Source organism: Neovison vison, chromosome 1 (assembly GCF_020171115.1).
Source record: "Neovison vison isolate M4711 chromosome 1, ASM_NN_V1, whole genome shotgun sequence".
NCBI classification, from domain to species: Eukaryota; Metazoa; Chordata; class Mammalia; order Carnivora; family Mustelidae; genus Neogale; species Neogale vison.
The window spans coordinates 96,452,407-96,466,626 of NC_058091.1; the positions used below are offsets into that span (position 1 = coordinate 96,452,407).

The window sequence follows — 14,220 nt, forward strand, 5'->3', positions numbered from 1 at the left end:
GTTTGGAAGTTCTAGCAGGGGAGCGCAGCTACTCGTATACTCTTGACTGAAGAACGGTCCTCTCCTCTATCGGGGAAGGTCATCCTCTTCGACTGAGCACACAGCTTCGGGAGGGACGCACATGGAGCAGTGAGGGAGGAAGGGGACACCCAATTAGCCAGCCAGATGAGCCAAATCAAGACTGGCAATCAGTAGAGTGACAGATGTCGCAGCCAGATCACCCTCCTATCCAGTGAAGTTTATTAAGACTAAAAGTTCTTAGGGGTCCAAGCAGGCAGGCAATAGTCATATTAATAGTCTCTAAAACCTTAATGAACCTACATATTACCTTCCTTCTGCTTTTGATGAAGGATTTGGGTCACTGTTAAATTTGCTAGAAGCACCAAAGGAATTTATCAATTATAATACAAAAACCGAGGTGGAAATTTTCTCTTTTTTCTGTGGATTTTATGGTACCAATATAGCTTTTCCTCCAGAGTTTAAGTTATGTTTGAAAAGATTATAATTTTGTTTCCTTTCATCAGAATTTTAACCAAAATTGGACCTACCACTTAAAAAAATGCACTAAAGATTTTAAATATTTACTTATCAATCAGAATAAATGTATTCTGTCTATATCATTCTGGTTTATAAATCCATGTATGTTACTTGATTGTGATGTTACTGTATGTATGTAATACATACAGTATTACAGTATACATTATACATTACTGTAATGTATGTTACTGTTTGTTAATCATAATTTTTTTAGACATAAGTTGGAAAAACCCAAATTAAGTCGACTTGGAAAAAGGAAATTTCTTGGCAGAAAGCTAGAATGGTTTAGAGAATCAAGGGGTGATATCAAAAATTAACTGGGGAGATCAGTCCTTGCACTCCACCATCCCCTCTCTTCCTCGGCGCTGCCTGTGGAGGTGACAGCCATCTGTTACTAGGCATCATGGCTGCCCTCAGACCTTTGGTGAAGCCCAAGATCATTAAAAAGAGGACCAAGAAGTTCATCCAGCACCAGTCAGACAGATATGTCAAAATTAAGTGCAACTGGCAGAAGCTGAGAGGCATTGACAATAGGGTGCGCAGAAGACTCAAGGGTCAGATCTTAATGCCCAGCATTGGTTATGGGAGCAACAAGAAGACAAAGCACATGTTTCCCTGTGGCTTCAGGAAGTTCCTAGTCCACAACATCAAGGAGCTTGAAGTGCTGCTGATGTGCAACAAATCTTATCATGCAGAGATTGCTCACAACGTCTCCTCCAAGAACTGCAAAGCTATTGTGGAAAGAGCATCCCAGCTGGCAATCAGAGTCACCAATCCCAATGCCAGGCTGCACAGTGAAGAAAATGAATAGACAGCTTGTTGTGCATGTCATATTTGTGTTAATAAAACCATAAAACTACAAAAAAATTAACTGGGGAGAAAAGACAGCTAATTCTTCCCAAGTAATAAAAATGGATGCAATCCCCTATCTGAAAGTAAATAAACAACAAAATCATACCAGATTATATATACCAAAATCATATACCAAAATTATATATACCAAAAATCATACCAGATATATATAGAAAATAACAGTCTCCAAGGCAATGGATATCAGGCATGTGAGGATAACAATTTTTGAGACAGAAAACTGATGAGCTCAGCCCTTTGGTTGTCCCAGATAACCACACTACCACAGTTTCTAGGCTTCAGTGCAGACAGAGGAAGTGAGGCAAAGAGGAAAATCACTATGTTGAGGGAACTGAGAGTCTGGGAAAACCCAAACTATTCAGGTGTATAGGACCAGTACTGGAAAGGAGAAAGGTGCAAAGAGAGAGGGAACTCGAGACATTTGGAACATCTCTTTTCCATATTCAGGAAGGTACTGATTGGTACCTGTGTGTCAGAAAAGTTGGGGAAGAATCAACCAAGATGGTTAAACCAAACAGTGCCTGTCACTCACACATGGCCAAGAATACTGCCTTTGTCTATCTGATTAAATGAATGCTGTGTAGGTCAATCTAGTTGTTGAAATAAAACTTCTCATGGATCATGGGGTATTGAACAGAGTAACTCAGAAGAGTCCTGCTTCAATAGTGAGGAATGTTTAAGCCTGGACTTAAATGTTTCTCTAGTTTCACCTAACAACTGTCAAAAGCAAGACCCAAAAGAATCAACTCATGTCCAAATAACTTAGGAAAGCCCCAAACCAAACACAAAAATATCCACCCCCAATAAGGCAAAAAATCACAAAGTCTGGCATCCAAACAAAGATGATAGGCTTAAAAAGAAGCAGGAAAATGGAAACCATAATGAAGGCAAAACTCAACTGATCAATCAAAGCTAAACTAGAACTGACACAGATATTAGAATTAGCAGATAAGACTATTAAAGCATTCATTATAACTGTATTCCATCTGTTCAAAAGTTAATTAGAAATCTATAAATTATATAAAAGGTGCAAATTGCTATAATACCTCTGATGGAAAATACATTGGTTAGGATTGATGGCAAATTAGACAAAGTAGGAGAAAAGATTAGGGAAATTGAAAACACAGCAATATCAGTTATCCAAGATGAAACACAGAGGGGGAAAAATGAGTTAAAAAAAAAAAAAGAGTATCAGTGAGTTGTAGGGCAACATTGAACAACCAAATAAACATGTAACTAGATTCCTTGAAGGAGGAGGAGGGAGGGCAAGAGAAAAAATTAATTTTCAAATGTTTCAAATCTGACAAGAATTACAAATCCACAAATTTAGGGGTTCAATAAACCCCACACACAAGAAATATGAATAAGTTATTTCTACCTTTGGGCTATTGAGAACACTGCTGTTGTGAACATGTATATACATGTACTTAGTTGATACACTATTTTTACATGAACACATGTTCATCAGGTGGAAACAGCCCAAATGTCCAACAGTGGATGAACAGATAAACCAATCTTGTATGTACATACAATGGAATATTATTCACCCATAAAAGGGAATGAAACATGAATATCCAAAATATTATGCTTAGTGGAAGAAGCCAGGCACAAGAGGACAAATATTGTATTATTTCACTGATACGAAGTATCTGGGATAGATAAACTCACAGAGATAGAACGTAGATTAGGGATTGCCAGAGCTCAGGAGAGTGCAGAGTCGGGGAGTTACTGCTTAATACATAAGGGATTGTACTTTGGAATGATGGAAATATTTTGGACCTCAATAGAGGTGGTGGTTATGCAGTGTGAATGTACTAAATGCTACTGAATTGTCCACTTTAAAATGATTAGTTTCATATGAATTTCACCTCAATACACTTTTTAAAATAAGGTAAAATTAAATTTAAAAATGAAATATTCAAATATTCATATGATACAAAAATGTATCACTAGAAAGTCTTCACTACCAAAAATACTAAAGGAAGTCATTCAAGCAAAAACAAAATTATAACACATAGAAATATGGATCTACAGGAAGGAAAACCGAGCACCAAATGTGGTAAGCTTTACATTGGCTAATACATAAAATGTTTTTTATTATAAATGAGAAGAAGTACAGAGATAGAACTTGGTATCAAGAAAAATGTCCACCAGGCACTCAAATGTACCCCGACATGTGTCTTCATTTTGCTTCAGTCAGTATGTTAGTTCTACCTTTTACCGTTGATAATAATAATTCTCATGCGCAAATATCTATTATGTTCTATGAGTGGCATACAATAAAAATTAGCTAACAATATCTCATTTATTGAATTGTTTTAGGCAATTAAGTATTCTACAGAAATGTGTTTTCTAGATAACAAAAGTTTAGGCACTCATCATTTTTAAATTTTAATCATTATGCCTGAAAATCTCTTAGGTATCTACTTTTGCATTTTTTATTATTGTTCCCAAATCAAAACAATATATGCAATAAAAGTAGTTCAAGATGATCTTGATGATCAGGATGAATACATTGCTGAAGAAACTAATGACTATTAAAATTGAAAGAATAACTTACCCCTACACTAAATTGTCCCAAACTGAGTTGTTTTAGATTCTTGGATCTAAATTTTATTTTATCTTTTGCTCTGGACATGATATTGGGCTCCCATGCATTCCTATTTGCTCATCTCTATGAGCACACCTAAACCATATACTCTTCTCATCCAATCACATATTGGCTGCAGTGAGGACACATCTGCAGATTACTTCTTTGGACTATGAATCATAGTAAAGCTTCAACCCTAGGTAAAACAAAAGGTAAAAGTAGGCAACCTAAAAACTCTTCATCTATCTCAAGTTTCTTCCTACCAGAAGGAAATTGACCTATTTTGATTGATTCAGTGTCCAAGAATTGGATTATGGCTTTATACAGTTGGTATTTGAGTTGAACATAGTTGTATTTTATCGTGAGAGTCACCTAATTCTTCCCTGAATTGATTTCTTCTTCTTTCTCATTCTCTAATGTGTCTTTCCCCCACATTACACATAATGCTATTCAGAGGATTATAATCACACAGTATGAATATGTTACATGGTGTAGATATAAGGGTATCCATTCTGGCTCATTTACCCATCCTTGTTTTGGGTAAAAACATATCAAATGAAAATCACAAATCGTATTACCTACTATTCATGTAGAGAATGATAGCAGCAATGTGCCTCTATACTGCCTTGGAGGTAAACATTATTATGTCTAGGAAATGAAATATTATTTATCTTCTTTGAAATATGTATGTTAATAAAATATTTAATTCATGTGAATGAGACTCATGAAATAAACATAGTGTATCAGTCATGTTTCATTCAGGAAAGAAGATTAATTATTAGTTTATGAAATAAATAATTGATAATAAGAATTAGACCTTACATAATTATGGGTGAAGCTAGCACCTAATGTTTATAATGGGGTTTGGAAAAGGAATAACTGTGAAGTCAGAGTTCATGGAGAAGTTCCCAGGTTTTCTCTGTGTATCTACTTCCTCTGTGGTAGTAATTGGTGGTAGGATGGGGACACAGTTGGTAAGCAGAACCCAAAGTCAGACAGAAAAGATAGAGGTAGAATGAATGAGGGCAACAGCATACTGGCACCCACAGGGGTCCTCTGAATGTATCGACATCACATCTGAACATATAAAGTTACTTCAATTTAGAAAGCATGTTCCTCTTTTGGCCATTGCTAACACAGGACCATAAAGGAAATGGGATTCTGAAGCACAGTCCCAGCTTAACCAAATGGACATAGCACTGACCAACACAGATGACATATCAATAGGGCTGATACATGGTCTTGTTGCAAGAGAGAAGGTTTTCTTAGTTCCATAAGCCAAGATGATCATTTACAAATACTCTGGTGTTACAGCAAACAAATCTCAATACTTGATTTGATAGAGAATTTGGATTTTCACTATACCACCAAAACGAGAAACAAACAAAAAACAAAAGTTAGCATGGAAATATTAGGTTCCACTCTTCTTCATGTCTCAGAGACCTGGTTTAAATTGTCTATGACTTGTGAGACTAGAACAATCTCAAATCACTATTCTAGTTTTTGAGGATTCTTGTTCAAAATATTGTATTTTTGTAATTAACATGACATAAGCTCCCAGAAATGGAGACAAGGGAGGCCTCCCTTCATCACATTCTTCTAGCTGATGGAAGACCCAGTCATGTACAAAGTTATACATCATGAAGATCTTCATCACTTGGCATATGTCACCATGTGCCAAGTGCCTCCTTTAAGCAGTTTATTTTTCTAATAAGTTATACTTATATGCCCCTGAATATGTTCTTTTGCTGTTTACAATAAAGCTAAGATGGTTGGGATCTACTTTTCCAAAGGGAGCCACTGTAAATAATATTGAAAACACTTGAAACATCTGTAGCTCAGGGAACAGAACTATATGGACAACACAGAGACAAAATCAGAAAAAAATCCTGAGTCCTGTTGAGTTCACACTTGAAATTAAATCCAATGTCAATGATTTAGAAAAAGGTAATATACTCATAGCAGGGAATCTTGATGAAGTTGGACCTGAGATTCAAATATGTATTATTGGCAATCCCTCTCTTCCCACCTCTGCTTCCCACCCTTCTAAAGAATTCCTTTTGTGCTCTGGCCTCTAAATCACTTTACCCAGAATTTTCAAGGCACTACATTCCTAATCTACATGATGTTTAGAAGTCCCTTGGGGAAGAATTATACCACTTTACTGTACTTATCATTGAGACAGATGCAGACATGCCTGATACAGTGAGTGATTGGGGAGTGGGGAATCTGGAGGCTTAGAAGTCATATATTAAAGAGATACAATACCCATTCTTAAATGAGTAAGGAATCCTCTTAACAATGGTGGGCTGATGCAGTAAGGAACCTAAATGTCAGAGAGAGCCAGATTCCAGGTGCACATTAAAGTTATATGGACTTCTGTTGACCTAACATCATCCTTCCTGGCCTCCATGTACCCAAGAAAAGAGAGGTCTGGGGAAAAATGTCAAAACTTCGGTAAGGATCTAAGCAAGAATGTTATAAAAACTCCTAAAAAATATCCTGGCAAAGAAAAAGGAAGACTTCTGAGTACTAGCCAGAAAGAGAGAAAACTGAACAAGAGCAAGGAGGTACTGGCAATGGAAAGAGTCCCAGAGTAGTATGAATCAACCCCTAAGGAGAGAACCTGATACCAACAGAGTTGAGCAATAGTAAAAGAACAGGATGCATTAGGGAAATGTTAAGAGTAACAGACAAGGAAATGGACATAACAAAGTCTCACTCACAGCTATACTTATATTAGACACAGCCAGCCCATCATGGCCATGAATATTTAGAGAAATGACAGAAAATGGAAAGAATGATGTTGCCTTTTGGCAAAGGAAGGTATTATTAATCCTGCAAACTGAGACAAAATGCAAAATGCAAAAAAAAAAAAAATGTCTTACCATTGGTATCAGACATATAAATAAGCAGAAGTGATTATTTTAGTACTCGTTTTAATATGACTGCAAGACAGTCTCATAAGGTGATAAGGTCTCAAATGTAATGGTTTCATTTGTGAGGGAATAGAGGTATCTAGATGTATAATGTGAGTCTTGGCACACTACACATTTCTATTACTAAACCTTTAGTAACTCTAGAACTTAAGCAATTTGATTTTGGAACAATAGCAGACACACAAAGACAAAACCTTTTCAGTCAACAAGTACATGCTCAACCTTCCCTAATCTCCGGGGAAATGCAAATAAAACCACAATGAGCCATCACCTCACACCTAATAGAATGGCTAGTATCAAAAAGACAAGAGAGAACAAATGCTGGCAAGGATGTGAAGAAAATGAAATCCTGCTACACTATACGTGAGAATGTAAATTGGTACAACTACTGTGGAGAACAATATGGAGGTTCTTCAAGAAATTGAAAGTGTACTACCTTATGACCTAGTAATCCTATTTCTGAGTGTATTTCTGAAAAATAGAAATCACTATTGAAGAGATAGCTGTACTCTCATGTTTATTGCAGCATCACTCACAATAACCAAGACATGGAAACAATGTAGGTGTCCACTGACCAATGAACAGGTAAAGAAAATGTGATATACCCACATATACACGTTCATGCACACATGTACACATGCATACAATGGAATACTATACATTCATTAAAAGAGCAATCCTTTCATTTGCAACAATATAGATGGACCTTAAGGGCATTATGCTGAGTGAAATAAATCAGACAGAGAAATAAATCTATGGAAAAAAACAAAATTTGCCCCATCAACAGATGTGAATTCAGAGAAGGGACTATCAGTGCTAGACATAAGCAAGGAACTCAAGTGATATAGAAATTGATGCCCTCTTCAAAGCCCAGTGGTTTAGCTCCTTCATCCATTTGAGTTTATTTTTGTGTATGGTGTAAGAAAGTTGATATTCTTCTGCATGTTACTATCCAGTTTTCCTAACACCATTTGTTGAAGAGACTATCTCCCATTGCATATTCTCCCTTCCTTTGTCGAAGTTTAATCGACCATAAAATCATGAATTTGTTTCTGGACTTTCTATCCTGTTCCACTGATCTATGTCTATTTCTGCTCCAGTAGCACACTGTTTTGATTCTTATAGCTTCATAGTGTAACTTGAAACTGGGAATTGTGATACCTCCAGCTTAGAAAGTAGTATTTAATTCCTCTACCCTGAGCACAGAATTTTCAAACCAGCTTCAAAAAAATAGAGGTTAAATATGTCAGATGTAACAAAAGATTTAGCATGAAGGTGTCTTTCCTGCCCTAAAGTGAGGGAGCTACTGGACTCTCTAGGAGCCTGTTTTTTCAACCAGGCAATTCACATGTGAGTTTCCTCATTGGGAGACTATTCAACTTCTCATGGCAACCCCGTGACCCTAAAAATAGAGAAATAATAGAATTCTGTGTCAGCCCCATAGAAGACCTTGCACTAAAGCATGCCAATAAGATGCTGAAAAGACATATATATTTATACAAATGGTTAATGCAAACCCTGTGGAACTGTTTTTACAAGTCATCTATGTGCCTGGGGAGACAGTGCTTCCTTAAATGTGTTTAGAAACACATAGGAAGATTAACACCTACCTTTAGTAAACTTGTTTTCAGAAGCATGTAGCACTCTGAAAATACTGTGTATACTTATCCTTGTGATGAATATGACAATAGAACCCCAGATGCTAGGAAAGGGCATGGGGGAGGAGGTCTACATCAACTCTGAAACCTGCCACTCAGCCAACAGAAAATAATATAATATTTGCATGTCCCTGACCTGGAACTTCATTAAGTCCAAGATAGGATGTTTCCCCAAAAAGTAGCTGTGGACCAGCTCTTCTAATCCTTATTTGGGACCCCAAGCTGAGGACACAGACACTAACCTACTCATATGAATAAATTGCAGTCCACTTGGGATTGTTTCTAAGCAAAAGACAAGTCAAGCAGAAAGAGTCAACTATCATGTGGTTTTACTTATTTGTGGAGCATAACAAATAACATGGAGGACATGGAGAGATGGAGAGGAGAAGGGAGTTGAGGGAAAGTGGAAGGGGAGGTAAACCATGAGAGACTATGGACTCTGAAAAACAACCTGAGGGTCTTGAGGGAGTGGGGGGTAGGAGGTTGGGGGAACAAGGTGGTGGGTATTAGGGAGAGCACATACTGCAGGGAGCACTGGGTGTGGTGCAAAAACAATGAATACTGTTACACTGAAAAGAAAATTAAAAAAAAAAAAAAGGCATCTGTGAGCCCTTGAGTCACATGAATCCCAAAAGACTTGTTCCAGAATCAGGAGGAACTCTATGATAACAATCTTGAACAGAGATGATTTCCTAAGACTTGTTACAGAAAACAAAACAACAACAACAAAACACACTCAGCTCCAGAAAGCCTTAGAGAAAAGTATCACAGCCAAAAAAGAAGTCAAGATAGATTCCATCCTTCATGAAGGACTTCCATTTATTTTTATTTTTTTTTTTTTTAAGATTTTTTATTTATTTATTTGAGAGAGAGAGACAGTGAGAGAGCATGAGCGAGGAGAAGGTCAGAGAGCGAAGCAGACTCCCCATGGAGCTGGGAGCCTGATGTGGGACTCGATCCCGGGACTCCAGGATCACGCCCTGAGCCGGAGGCAGTCGTCCAACCAACTGCGCCACCCAGGCGTCCCCCATTTATTTTTAAATAGAAAAAAAGCAAGGATGGTTGATAGAGTCCCAGTGAGAGAACTAATGCAAGAGGAGTCCCCTTCGAGAAGGAAAACGAAACAGTGGCAAAAGAATGCTAGAGGTTGGTGCAAGATACGTCTCTAAAGGTAAGCAACTCTGGAAGCTGAATTGGTGTCACAATAGTAAAAGCATGTAGACCACCCTAAATCTAGGCTCTTTATATTAATTCTGGCATACTTGATTGATACTCTTTGACCTGTGGAAATAAAGTCCCCAGCTCTGGAAGAATAGCAGTGTTCCTACTAAAAGACTCTATGCTCCTTCCCTTATGACTGCTTAGAATGGTACAGAACTTTGAAAGGGAATATAAAGTTACCATATGAGTTGAGTAGAAGAAAGCATATTGGCTAGGCTAGAACTAACACTTAGAGAGGTTGGCATATGGAACAGACGACACTCACCACCCACAGAATCAAATGTGTGTGTGTGTATATGTAAGTTCACACATAAGTGAGCCAAGCACACTTAAATGTTACAGGAAAGCTCACAGAAAAATTGAAACACACAAAGACACTTAAATGTTAGAGAAAGTTCAAAGAGCTCCTAAGTGTCCCAGAATACTTGCATAAATTATTTCAGCGTCCAACAGTTCTCTGATTTACATATGAGCCAAAAATTTCCATTTTTAGAAATTACTGCATTCATTCATTCCATAATTCAGTAAAGTCCTGTTATGAATCATCTTTAACCCCAACTCATACGTTGAAGCCCTAACCCCCAATATGAACATATTTGGAAAGAGGGCTTTTAGGAAATCATTAAAATTGAATGAGGTGATAAAAGAGGATCCCTAATCTGATAGTATTGGTGATTTTAAAACAATGTGAGGGGGAAAAAATCCTCTCTCTCTCTTTCTCTCTGTCCATGTGCATGCACTGAGGAAAGGCACTAAGAGCACCCAGCAAGAAGCAGCCATCTGCAAGCCAGGGAGAGAGTCCTCACCCAAACCCAACTGTGTTGGCACTCTGATCTTGGACTTCTAGCCTCCAGAAGTCTATAATGATCAATTTATGTTGTTTAAACCGCCTAGTCTATGGCATTTTGTTTGGCAGCCTAAACAGACTAAAACAGTGCCTGTGTTCAACAAGCTTACATTTCAGAAATAAAAAGTAAGAAATCCTTCAGCAAATCATGAAATCCATGTATCATGTCATATGGCCATGAGTTTTGCAAAGAAAAAAGAAGCAGGAAAAAAAAAAGTTGAAAAATAATAAAGAATAGTATCTTGTAAAATACCCACAAATGTCCTTTTAATAAGGTGAAAACTAAATGGAGAGTGAGAGAAATTAAATGGAAAAAAGCATGGAAAAAGTCCAGTCAACATCTGGGGAAGAACATTCCAGAGCCTCTGAAGGGGAAGTGTGATGCAGTTGTAAGGATGAGAAGGAGGCTATTGTGGCTCAGTGTGGGTGACAAGAGGAATGATAGGAGGATAATTCAGTGAAGCAGCTGGGGTCAGATCACTGAGATCCTGGCAAGCCATGGTAAGTACTTTGAATTTCATTTGGGTGAGATGGGAAGTTTGGGGAGGAATCACTCGACCTGACAAAATTTAAATCACTCTGTGGTTGCTGCAGAGAACACTGACAGTAGAGAGGCAAGGATGCAAGCAGAGACAGCATTTAGAAGGCTATCATATTTGTCCAGGTGAAGGAAGTTGCTGGTTGGGATCATTGTGATGATATTGAATGGATGTCCTGAGAAGCACTTGGATTCTGAGAATATTTCAAAGAAAGAGTCAGGAGGGTTTGCTGAAAGATTAAATATGAGGGTGTAACTGAGACCCAGAAATAAATACATTTATCTGATTAACTGAGAAAGGAGAGGAGGTCATGGAATCAAATGGGGTCATAGTGCTTTCCAAAGAAACATTTAAGAGAGTAAAGAGACCATTTTTATGGTAGACCATTTTCTGAAAGAATTTCTGGCATTTGAACTAAATCATTCTTCCTATACAGTGAGAAGCTTTGTTTGGCCACTTAATCCCATTCTCTACTAAAGTAATAACAGGAAAATTGGATATTGGGAGACATGAAAGAGCAAGATGATTGAGATAGAATTACCAGAGAGAACAGATACCCCCTGATCCAAGAATTATTTGGTAACACCTCTATGTGAATATCAGAGTGGATGGTTTGCATTATCAATAATTCCAGAAAGTCAGAAGGTAGTTAAGAGAAGTATATGGGAATATGGGAAGTGGGCTGTAGATAATATCAAAATTGGGAGTCAAGGTGAGACAGTAAGTGGCATGGACAGAACATGTGACAGGGGAAAACTGTCTAGTAGTAACTAATAGGGCAGATATTCCAAGAGTGACAGAAAATAGGTTAAATAGGGTTGGTGAGACACTAGAAGTACTGTACTACTGAGCTTCAGGTTAACTCTGATTAGATAAAATCAAAAAGCACTTACATCTCTACCCCTATTCTTAAAGATATGTGGGGAAAACAAGTAATTGGTGAGAGCTAAGTAACTGGCAATTGGATAATAATTATCTCAAAATCATTCAGCAGACAGCACACTGGAAAGAATTTTACATGAGGGACCCCTGGATGGCTCAGTTGGCAAAGGGCTGCCTTCAGCTCAGGTCATGATCCCAGGACCCAGGGATTGAGTCCTAATCTGGCTCCTTGCTCAGTAAGAAGCCTGCTTCTCCTTCTGCCTGCCATTCCTCCTGTTTGTGCTCTATCTCTCTCTCTCTCTCTCATTCTGACAATTAGAATCTTAAAAAGAAAGAAAGAAAGAAAGAAAGAAAGAAAGAAAGAAAGAAAGAAAGAAAGAATTTTACATGAAACTCATAAATTGGTGTAACTTAAGGGTTTTGAGAAAAATCTCAACATGACTTCAAGGATTTTTGAAATATTTATGAAGTGGTCCTAGAAGACATTAAACTTCCATCTCATCAAGCTGATGGAGAGATCATAGTTTATGGTGTACATTTTAATTTCATTTGGAGAGAGGAAGAAAATGATATTCCTTAAGCAGATGGAGGATAAGTAGGAAGGATTGATCAATACTAAGAAGACTGACAGATCAACATATTGATAATAATGTTTGATAGTGATATTTATAGCTATCTCTATATAGATATATAAATAATATAAAAGCATAACCTAATAGATAAACATCCATGTTTTAGGAATGATATGTGTACATGAATGTGTGTTCATGTGGACACATGTTTTGCTGCTTTCTGAGTTGTCTTATGTAATTTATGAAAACACACTACAGAAGATCCCAAACTACCAAGAACCCTGGATGGCCCAAGCAATCTTAAAAAAGAAGAATAAAGCTAAAGGTGGGGTACAGGGGTGATTCTGACTCAGTTGATTTAAGTGTCTGACTTTGGCTCAGGTCATGACCGCAGGGTCTTGGGGTCCAGCCCCACATCAGGCTCTCTGCTCAGCAGGTGGTCTGCTTCTCTCACTCTCTCTCTCTCCCTCGCTCTAGCTCTCACTCTTTCTTGAGTAAATAAATAAAATATATTTTTAAAAAAGTAAAGCAGAAGACATCATATTCCCTGATCCCAAACTATATTATATAATTTTAGTGATCAGAGCAGTAAGGGATTGGTATAAAAGCAGACATATAGATCAATGGAACAATATAGATCTCAGAAATAAACCCACACATATCTGGTCAATTAACTTATGACAAAGGACCAAGAATATACTATGAGGAAAGGATAGTCACTTCAATAAACAGTATTGGGAAAACCATGGCAACATGCAAAAGAATGAGCCTAAACCCCCTTTTTTACACCATATCCAAAAATCAACTCAAAGTGGATTAAAGATGTGAACATAGACCTGAAACCATAAATTTCCTAGAAGAAAATATGGGGATAATATCTGTGACATCAGTGTAGACAATGACTTTTTGGATTTAACACCAAAAGCAAAGGCAACAAAAGCAAAAATTAACAACTGGGACAAACTCAAACTAACAAGCTTCTTCTATACAGTAAAGTTAAACCTCAACAGAATGAAGTCAGTCTACTGAATGGGATAAAATATTTGCAAATCATATATTTGATCAAGAGTTAATACACAAAATATACAAAGAATTCATAGAAGTCAATAGCAAAAAAACAACAATCTGATTAAATGGGGCAGAGAAACCAAATAGACATTTCTCCAAAAAGACCTATAAATAGACAACAGGTACATGAAAAGATGCTCAGCATCACTAGTCATCAGAGAAATTGCAAATCAAATCCACAATGATGTATCACCTCACATCTCTTAAAATGGCCATTACCAAAAAGACAGGAGATAAGAAGTGTTGGCAAGGATGTGGAGAAAAGGCAATCCTGATGCACTGTTAAGGGAAACAGAAATTGATAGAACAACTATGGAAAATACTATGGAGGTTCCTTTAAAGGTTAAAAATAGAGGGATGGCTGGGTGGCTAAGTCGGTTAAGCATTTGATTTCACCTAAGGTCATATCAGGGTCCTGGGATTGAGACCTGCCTCAGCCCCTTGTTCAGAAGGGAGTCTCTTTTCCTTCTGCCTCTCTTCCCATTTGTGCCCCCCAT

General features: G+C 37.4%; 1 protein-coding gene across 1 annotated transcript; it reads left to right on the top strand.

The window, feature by feature from the left end:
- Positions 1-936: 936 nt before the first annotated feature.
- On the top strand, positions 937-1,348 carry LOC122899671 (60S ribosomal protein L32-like). The gene has a single exon (XM_044237640.1). It carries the CDS (start codon positions 941-943, stop codon positions 1,346-1,348), a length of 408 nt encoding a protein of 135 aa, XP_044093575.1. The 5' UTR covers positions 937-940.
- Positions 1,349-14,220: the final 12,872 nt, after the last annotated feature.